The sequence below is a fragment of the Rhinoderma darwinii genome, chromosome 11, assembly GCF_050947455.1.
Source record: "Rhinoderma darwinii isolate aRhiDar2 chromosome 11, aRhiDar2.hap1, whole genome shotgun sequence".
In the NCBI taxonomy this organism is placed as follows: Eukaryota; Metazoa; Chordata; class Amphibia; order Anura; family Rhinodermatidae; genus Rhinoderma; species Rhinoderma darwinii.
In genome coordinates this window covers 32,757,621-32,768,263 of record NC_134697.1, presented here as the reverse complement: position 1 = coordinate 32,768,263, position 10,643 = coordinate 32,757,621, and the positions used below count along the sequence as shown (strand labels likewise).

At 37.9% G+C, this 10,643-nt stretch overlaps 1 protein-coding gene across 1 annotated transcript; it reads left to right on the top strand.

The window, feature by feature from the left end:
• The first annotated feature begins 2,619 nt into the window (after window positions 1-2,619).
• On the top strand, window positions 2,620-3,573 carry LOC142663904 (olfactory receptor 5AR1-like). Its single transcript, XM_075842741.1, has one exon. It carries the CDS (start codon window positions 2,620-2,622, stop codon window positions 3,571-3,573), a length of 954 nt encoding a protein of 317 aa, XP_075698856.1.
• Window positions 3,574-10,643: the final 7,070 nt, after the last annotated feature.

The window sequence follows — 10,643 nt, the reverse complement described above, 5'->3', positions numbered from 1 at the left end:
TCCAAAAATGTCCCCTTTTATGTAATAAATGTAATGCAATAAATGAATAAAATAAACAAACAGATATTTAAATGTTTTTTTGCAGTTTTTAAAACAATATTATTATTATTATTATTATTTTGCTTTTGTGATATTTCATATTTTTCTAAACATTTAAAAAAAAAATACATTTTTTAAATGCACATTTCAGCTGCAACTTCAGAAAGATGAGATGTCACAGTCGCATTAAGACGCACGAAATGCATTTCCATGAATGGTTTTGTCACACATCAAGTAGCACTAGCCGTATTGTATTTTTTAGTTTTCATATTTATACTTTATTTTTTTACACCTTTATTTACTATTTTTAATCACAGATAGCTTGGAATCAGCCATGCAGTTTTCATGACGATGCAGTTTTGTGAGCCATACACAGGAGTAGATACAAAAACAAAAACAAAAGACATATCAGGCTTTCCTTTAGGCTGGGTTCCCACATAATGTAAAAGCTGCGGAACTTCCGCAACAGAATTATGTGCAGAAATTCTGCTGCATTTTAAGGCAGCAAACGGTGTATGTAGCAGCAAAAGGTGTATGGACTCATAGACTTACCATTGTTCCTCTACACCACTTGCTTAGTCTTCCGTGGAAAACTGATCAGAAACAAAGTGGCACTTTGCTCACTCGAGCGCTTCTGCTGCCTTGTTTTAACAATTGGTAGGGATCCCCTCAGTGTTTGGACCTCCACGGATCAAAACTTCTGACATGTCAGAAGTTCTTTTAAAAATGTAGTAACCCTTTAAGCTGCAAGGATGCAGTGGTGCAATCTGGAAAAAACTTTACCGGTCTTTTCTCATTTCCCTAATGGATGCACTATTACCACCATTTGTGCATGAAAAGGAACGAACTATGACAGCTTCAAATCGCTTTGTGGGACAAAAAAAAAAGTGAAGTCAACTTTAATAAAAAGAAGTCCACCCCAAACAAAAGAAAACATTTTTTTAAATTAAAAAATACTTTATTGTTTAAAAATAGAAATGACCCATATATTTTAGTTAACATAATATTGACACCACACGGCCCATGACGTAAAAAACAAACAAAACCAAAAAGTCGGATTTGTCTTTTTTTTTTTTTACTCTATTCCACCCCAAAAAATCTAAAAGCTTATTTAATAAATGATATGTACCCCAAATAGTACCAAAACGAAAACGTAGTCCACAAAAATAAGGCACTATATGGCTACATCGACGGAAAAATAAAAAGTTCTGCCACTTTTTATATCTTTCTATTTACGTAGTCATATGATGGCTTGTTTTTTGCGAGATGAGATGTAATTTTTATTGGCACCGTTTTGGGTTACATATAAAAAGATTTTTAACTTTATTCAACTTTTTTTTGAGGGGGTGATAGAAAAGAATGGTAATTCCGTTACTGTTTTTTGCAGTTTTTTTAATTGTGTTTATTGTGCAGTATAAATAACATATTACATTTATGCTACAGGCCGGTACGAATATGGCGATATCGAATTTATATAGTTTATTATGTTTTAGACTTTTGCACAATAAAAGCAAGTTTTGTACGAAAACACAAAAAAAGATAAAATTGTAGTATCACGGCATTTGTACTGCCCAGTAGAATAAAGTTAACAGCATAAAAATAAATCAATAGCAAAAATAACCATTCCCCCTCAAAAAGTAAAAGGTAAAGAATAAATTATATGTACCCCAAAATTGTGCCATTAAAAACTATAACTCATCTCACATAAAACAAGCCACTACACGGCTACATAGAATGAAAATTTAAATGTTATGGCTCTAGGAATGGGACAATGAAAAAACAAAAAAAATTGTCTAAAATAGGCTGGTACTTATGGGCTTAAAGATCCAGTAGAATAAGATTTAAGAAAGCTTTAGATAGGGTTCATGGTAATGATGTAGAATGTTGATCCAGGGGTCTGTCAGATCACCAGTAGGACAAGGAAGACATGTTTTCACTTGATGGCACAGTGGTCTGTGCCATTCAAGGGTATTTTTTGCCTTCCTTTGGATGAACTGGGGTTTATAAGTATATGGACTTAGGACTTCTTTTATCCCACTAACTAAAGGCCCTTTTACGCCAACGAATGATCGGGCAAACGAGCGTTTATACGAACACTCATTCCCGATCATTGTCCTATGTACAGAGGTCAATGATCAGCCGTACGTTCATCTGCTGATCTGCTCATTTATGTGGCCAATAAAATGGTCGATAGTTGTCTGCATATCTTCCTTTGTAAGCAAGGAGATGTACTGCCGACACGATGGAAATGTATGGGGACGAATGATCATAGTAATGATCGCTCGTCCCCATACATTTTCGATCATTGCTCCTTGTGATAGGAGCAAACGAGTGCCGATCGACAAACTGTCTCAACGATCATCGCTCGTTTTCAAGGCCCATATTGGGCCGTATAAATGAATGCTTAGTAAGTAATTGGTTATGGTCATCTGTATCCTTGTGTTTGCGTCTCCTCCTGCTCCGTGTTAATTGATGATGAGGATGACAATGATGAGCTATTGATAATTTAATTTATGTGAAAAATTGTAGTTGTCTGAAATATTCACACAACATAATTATGTTTTCTTTCAATGGAAGACAATGCATAAAGTGATACCAAGGAACGAGTCCCATGCAGTACAATTCACAATCCTATGTTTCTCTGATCTTCCTCACCTTCAAGTTCCTCTTTTCATCATATTTTTAACTATCTACCTTAATATAATCTTTGGAAACACCTTAGTTTTTTTGGCAATTGTCTTTGATTCTTATCTGCACACTCCAATGTATATCTTTTTGTGTAATCTTTCAATTCTGGATATTTGTTATACTTCAACCACTCTACCCAAGCTTCTTTTTATGCTTGTTACTCAACACAAGACCATATCACTGGTTGGTTGTATGTCACAGATGCATTTTTTCCTTTGTTTTGCTTGCACGGAAATGATTCTTCTTGCAGTTATGGCATATGACCGATACGTGGCAATCTGCCATCCCCTCCATTATACCCAAATCATGAGTTCAAGAAACAGTCTTGTTGCGATCATCTCAGTGTGGATTCTTTCTTTATTAGAACCGGTTTCATTTACAGTTTTAGTAGCCAACTTGTCTTTTTGTTCATCAAACCAAATTGATCATTTTTTTTGTGATGCCTCTCCTTTGCTAAAGCTTTCCTGTAGTGATACCACTCATGTTAATATGATAACTTACCTTTTGGGTGCACTGATTGGTATGAGTACATTCATGCTGACTTTGATTTCTTATGTTTATATCATATTTAATATCATGAAGATTCATTCTGCAGTTGGGAGAAGTAAAACATTCTCCACCTGTGCGTCCCACCTCACCTGTGTACTTCTATTTTATGGCACTACTCTGTCTTTGTATATGCGACCCACATCAATGTATTATCCCAAACAGGATAAGTTTTTTTCTCTTCTGTATATCATAGTGATCCCATTGCTCAATCCTATAATTTACACTTTGAAGAATAAGCAATTCAAAGATGCTTTTATAAAACTAATAAATGTCCTAAGTTCTCTAAAGTATAAGTAACCCCAGATAGGATTTTATTTTGAGGTGCCACCTTTCCACTGCCAGTAAAAAATGAGAAAGGGATTTCCATATGCCCTAGCTAAAAAGATCCTACAAAAGGGATGATCATGTGCATATCCAAAAGAATGGCTGTGAATATATGTGACTGTACCGTGTTTCACCAATTTTCTTGAGCGATTAGACGGTTAGATGTTCAAGTAATTTAAAAAAATTAAAAAAAGTTTATAAAAAAAAATAAGCAATAAACACATTTTGTTTTCCTTGTACAAAGCCTTCTATTTTACGAAAATAGTGTAAACCCCCCCACCTGTACATATTTGTTAGTACTGAATTCATAAGAGCCCATACAATAAAACAAACAAAATATTAATCCCACATGGTGAAAACTGTAAAAAAACACAACAATGTAAAAATTCCAGTTATAAAATCCAGCACCTATCCAGGCAGTCTACCTTTACAAACATTTGTGAAAGAATAAGTCGTTCTAAAGAGCTCACTAAATTCGATCACTAAATGGTCCTGTGATAGGATTCCACTATTGCAACAAGTCAGTTTGTGAAAATTCTTTCATCCTAGATATTTCACCATCAACTGTGAGTGATATTATTACAAAGTGGAAGTGTTTAGGAACTACAGCAACTCAGCCACGAAGTAACAGACCACATAACGTTACAGAGCGGGGTTGCCGAGTGCTGAGGCGCATAGTGCATAAAACTCTGCTGACTTAATAACTGCAGAGTTTTAAACCTCCTCTGGCATTAAGATCCACACCAAAACTCTGCCCTGGGCGCCTCATGCCATTGGTTTCCATGGCCGAGCAGCTGCATGCCAGCCTTACATCACCAAACACAATGCCAAGCGGCAGATGGAGAGGTGTAAAGCCGACGCCACTGGACTCTGGAGCAGGGGAAACTTGTTCTGTGGAGAAATGAATCACACTTCTCTGATGGTCTGATGGATGAGTCTGGGTTTGGAGAATGCCAGGGGAATGTTACCTGCCCGACTGCATTGTGCCAACTGTAAAGTTTGGTGGAGGAGGGATAATGCTATAGGGTTGTTTTTCAGGGGTTGGCTTAGGACCCCTCATTTCAGTAAAGGGACATCTTAATGCTTCAGCATACCAAGACATTTCAGACAATTGTACGCTGCCAACTTTGTGGGAACATTTTGGGGAAGGTCCTTTTTCTGTTCCAGCATGACTGTGCCCCAGTGCACAAAGCAAGGTCCATAAAGACATGGTTGGGTGAGTTTGGTGTGGAAGAACTTGACTGGCCGCACAGACCCTGGACCTCAACCCCATCCAGCACCTTTGGAATGAACTAGAATGGAGATTGTGAGACAGGCCCTCTCGTCCAGCATCAGTGTCTGATCTCACAAATGCCTTTCTGGATGAATAATCAAAAATTACCACAGACAAACTCCAAAATCTTGTAGAAAGACTTCCCGAACAGTGGAAGCTGTTTTAATTGAAAAGGGGGGACAAACTCCATATTATTGCCTTTGAATTTAGATGTCATAAATGTTCCTGTAGATGTAATGTGTTGGTGTCCCAATACTTTTGTCCATATAGTGTAACTATGAAATCAAAGTATAGTCGAACATGTGCAAGTGGATTTTACCAACCAACCAGATATTTTAATATTTCCAAAATTCTGTATTGAGTAAACATTGTACTTTTTCTAACTTTATTTACTGAACTGTTAAGTGGCCAATACACATATATACATACATATACACATACAAACATACATACACATACATACATACACACACATACACACATACACACACACATACATACATACATACATACATACATACATACATATACACATACAAACATACATACACATACATACATACATACACACACATACACACATACACACACACACACATACATACATACATACATACATACACACACATACACACATACATACATACATACATACATACATACATAAATGTGAAAATATATTTCAAAGTGAATATATTAATTTTAAAATGGAAAAAAAAATATTTTCCTTCTGTAACAATTTATTAGGCAGTTTTTAAGACTTTGTTAACTTTTTTTTAACTTGCCCTGTTTGCTAAGGGTCAGTTCACACAGAGTTTTAGCTGATTTTGACGTGGACATGGCATCTAAATCAGCGCCAAAAAAACAGCTGAGATCAACCCCCATTAATTTCAATGAAAGGCAGAGTCGTTTTTTTTTACCCGAGAGGATTGTGGCCACTGGCGGGAAAAAAAAGCTGCATGTCCTTTCTTTCCACAGTTTCCGCCTCTGACCACCTATTGAATCAATAGACGCAGAAAAAAATCAGTGGTACTCTTTTTCTAGCATTTTTTGCTGTTTATTTGCTCGCGTTCCTTGCATTAGCGTCAATGGCCGTGGATGAAAAATGCAGCAAAAAATGCCACGAGATCTGCAGAAAAAATGTGCAGGCAGTTCAAAATCTGCCTCAAAATTCCTTAAAAAATTCTGAGACTAATTTTTTCTGCCTGCAAAAAACTGTGTGAACAGGGCCTGAGTGATAAAGTGATACAGCTTGGTCTCCACGGTCCATGGTCTGTAGATTCAGCAGTCACTCACCATACAGTAGAAGAGATAATAGTGGACGTTGATATGTGCTACCAGCGCTAGTAATCCTAGCTGCCATAAAAGCAGTATAGGAGAGAAAAATCCATCAGCCAAGATGAATGGCAAACGCAGGATTGAAGTTTGAAGGGGTTTCAAGTGCGTTGGTGCTAACAGAAACAGCAAAATGCCCCGGATTATAGATACTTTGCCAACTATTTACATGAATTACATCATACACTTTCACATGAGATGGTATTGGGGTTAATACCTAATATCTCTGGTGGTGTATGTTGAAGACGTTGTTTTATTATAGGAAATATTTCAATAAATATTAATAAAATATACAGGGTGGGCCATTTATATGGATACACCTAAATAAAATGGGAATGGTTGGTGATATTAACTTCCTGTTTGTGGCACATTAGTATGTGGGAGGGGGGAAACTTTTCAAGCTGGGTGTTGACCATGGCGGCCATTTTTAAGTCGGCCATTTTGTATCCAACTTTAGTTTTTTCAATGGGAAGAGGGTCATGTGATACATCAAACTTATCGAGAATTTCACAAGAAAAACAATGGTGTGCTTGGTTTTAACGTTACTTTATTCTTTCATGAGTTATTTGCAAGTTTCTGACCACTTATAAAATGTGTTCAAAGTGCTGCCCATTGTGTTGGATTGTCAATGCAACCCTCTGTCATGCCATCACACTGTCTCCACCATGCCATGACACTGCCTCCACCATGTTTTACAGAGGATGTGGTGCGCTTTGGATCATGAGCTGTTCCAAGCCTTCTCCATACTTTCTTCCTCCCATCATTCTGGTACAGGTTGATCTTAGTTTCATGCTGTTCCAGAACTGGGCGGCTTCTTTACATGTTGTTTGGCAATGTCTAATCTGGCCTTTCTATTTTTGAGGCTGATTAATGGTTTGCACCTTGTGGTGAACCCTCTGTATTTGCTCTCATGAAGTCTTCTCTTTATGGTAGACTTAGATACTGATACACCTACTTCCAGGACAGTGTTCTTCACTTGGGTAGATGTTGTGAAGGGGTTTTTATTCACCATGGCAAATATTCTGTGATCATCCACCACTGTTGTCTTCCGTGGATGTCCAGGCCTTTTGGAGTTCACGAGATCACCAGTGCGCTCTTTTTTTCAAGAATGTAATAAACTGTTGATTTGGCCACTCCTAACATTTGTGCGATCCCTCTGATGGATTTCTTAATTTTTTTCAGCTAACGATGGTCTGTTTCACTTGCATTGAGAGCTCCTTTGAACTCATGTTGTGGGTTCACAACATGAGCTTCCAAATGAAAATGCCACACCTGGAATCAACTCCAGAGCTTTTACCTGCTTAATTGATGATGGATTACTGAGGGAATAGCCCATGCAGCCAATTAAATAGCTTTTGAGATAATTGTCCAATTACCTTTGGTCCCTTGAAAAAGAGGCAGCTAGATATTAAAGAGCTGTAATTCCTAAACCATTCCCCAAATTAGGATGTGAATACCCTCAAATTAAAGCTGAGAGTCTGCACTTTAAGCCCATATTGATTATATAACTGTATATTGAATATGTTTTGGTAAAAAGGTAAAATGCCAAAACTTGTGTCACTGTTCAAATAATTCTGGACCTGACTGTGTGGCCACCCTGTGGTTGTGATGTGAGTTGTGGCATGTCAAGGGTTTAGCTAGCATTTCTCTATATTGTATTGAATTGGTTTCATGGGAAATTGGAGTCCTCAAAATTAAAGCAAGGCTGGACATGTCTGTAAATCTCGTTGCCCTGGGCACTTGTGCGAATCAATGGGGTTGCAAGTATCAGAGCAGTAATGAGTATGACGACCATATTAGCAACAACAGTGGTGTTAGTATCTACAGACCATTCAATAGTATGCAAGTGGTATCAGAGCATCTGGATGTTCAATTAAGATAGGGTAAGTAAACGTGAAGGTTGCTCATGTGAGATCTGAATGGTTCTTGCATGTCCCATGTTTATAGTTACGTCACCTAAGTTGATGGGTCTAAGAAGGTATCATTGGTGAAACAAGGACGCCACATGCATAAGTATTTTGGGTGGGACCTGGATTCCCAGGGAGACAAATTCTTTAGCCTGGAGATCTGTCCTACATTGTTGATCCAGGAATGGAAGGAATTTCCGATGATTTCCAATGTAGAGGTATTAAGATTTGTGCTGCTGCTAGCATGGGTCTATTAGAGCAAAGACCTGATTAGGCTGAACTAATAAAAGAAGGACTTTTTGAGGTAGTCGAGGGAGTTGTGTGCCACAGATGCTATTAATGGAGTAAAACACCAGCTGCCAATATGTACAGATATGTCGCATCCCCAAAAAATATATAAAATGGTGCCGTAGTATGTATATGTTTCCAACAAGTGTCGCTTGCTGTATGGTATAGTTGCTTGAGTTTGACCGGGTTCAGATACAATCTAGATAGAGGCATTCCCAATTTTCTGTAATTTTTTTCTGAATTGTTATGTAGCTAATACAAATACATACATGTGGATAAATATATTTATCAGTCATTAGATTCATTTTAAAATGGAGACTGTGCAAATAATAGTTTTTCGTTTTTCTATTTATTATGCTTCTTTTTTTTTTAGACTTTGTTAACTTAACAAGTTATGCAGTCTTGCGTAGATCCAACAGTGTCATTCACTTTACAGTAGAACTTTTGGCGTACATTAATATGTGCCCCCAGTACAACTGGTCCTAGTTACCAGGAGAGTACAGAAAATAAGAATATGTCGGCCAAGACCATGGGTTTCCCAGCTAGGCAAGTCATTGGGAGGTGGGACTAGCAAGGGACTTTGAAGATACAGTATATTGAATGAAAATTTCAATGAAGATATTTATGTGCTGATGCGTATGGTCCAAAAGAAAGAAACAACAGCCACACATTTACCTTAACCCCTTCCCGCTCCTTGACATACTATTATGTCATGGCAGCTGTATCGTTCGCGCTCCATGCCGTAATAGTACGTCACGGGAGTAACGGCCGTTTCGGCCGTCCTCCCGACACATACAGGAGCTGTGACGCTGCTGTCTTGTTCAGCAGCTGTCACAGCTCCTACAGCGGGGACCGATCGCTATGTCCCCGCTGATTAACCCCTTAAAAGCCGCGTTCTATAGAGATCGCGGCTTTTTAGGGGTTAAGCTGCCATCGCCGGCCTGCTACGCGATAGCGGCCGGCGATGGTGACTATGGCAACCGGACACCAAACAATGGCGTCCGGCTATGCCATAGACGGAAGCCTAGTGGGTCCTGACAACGTCAGGACCCACTATGCTTGCTGTCAGTGAGTAGCTGACAGTTCTAATACACTGCACTCCTGCCCTCAAGTCCCCTAGTGGGACAAAGTAATAAAGTAAAAAAAAAGTTAAAAAAAGATGTGTAAAAATAAGAAAATAAAAGATTTAAAAGTAATAAAAGTAAAAATCCCCCCTTTTCCCTTATCAGTCCTTTATTATTAATAAAAATATATAAACAAACAAATAAACTGTACATAATTGGTATCGCCGCGACCGTAACGGCCTGAACTACAAAATTATTTCATTATTTATCCCGCACGATGAACGCCGTAAAATAAAATAATAATAAACCGTACCACAATCACAATTCTTTGGTCACTTCACCTCCCAAAAAATGGAATAAAAAGAGATCAAAAAGTTGCATGTACCGAAAAATGGTACTGATCGAAACTACAGTTCGTTACGCAAAAAATAAGTCCTCGCACAGCTTTATTGATTGAAAAATAAAAACGTTCTGGCTCTTAGAATAAGGTAACACAAAAAGTGAATGATTATTTACAAAACGTATTTTATTGTGCAAACGCCATAAGACATAAAAAAAAACTATAAACATCTGGTATCGCCGTAATCGTATCGCCCCGCAGAATAAAGTGAATATGTCATTTATAGCGCACGGTGAACGCTGTAAAAAAAAAAGAATAAAAAAACAATAGTAGAATTGCTGTTTTTTAGTCACCACGCCACCTAAAAATAGAATAAAAACTGATCAAAAAGCCGCATGCACCCCAAGAAAACTGCAATGGATTCCTCAAGGGGTCTAGTTTCCAAATTGGGGTCACTTTTGGGTGGTTCCCAATGTTTTGGCACCACAAGACCTCTTCAAACCGGACATGGTGCCTAATAAAAAAGAGGCCTTAAAATCCACTAGGTGCTCCTTTGCTTCTGAGGCCGCTGCTTCAGTCCATTACCGCCCGAGGGCCACATGTGGGATATTTCTCTAAACTGCAGAATCTGGGCAATACGTATTAAGTTGCGTTTCACTGATAAATCCTTTTGTGTTATAAAAAAAATGGTATAAAGAGGATTTTCTGACAAAAAAAAAATTTTAATTTCACCTCTACTTTGCTCTAAATTTTTGTGAAACACCTAAAGGGTTCATAAACTTTCTAAATGCTGTTGTGAATACTTTGAGGGGTCTAGTTTCTGAAATGGGGTATTT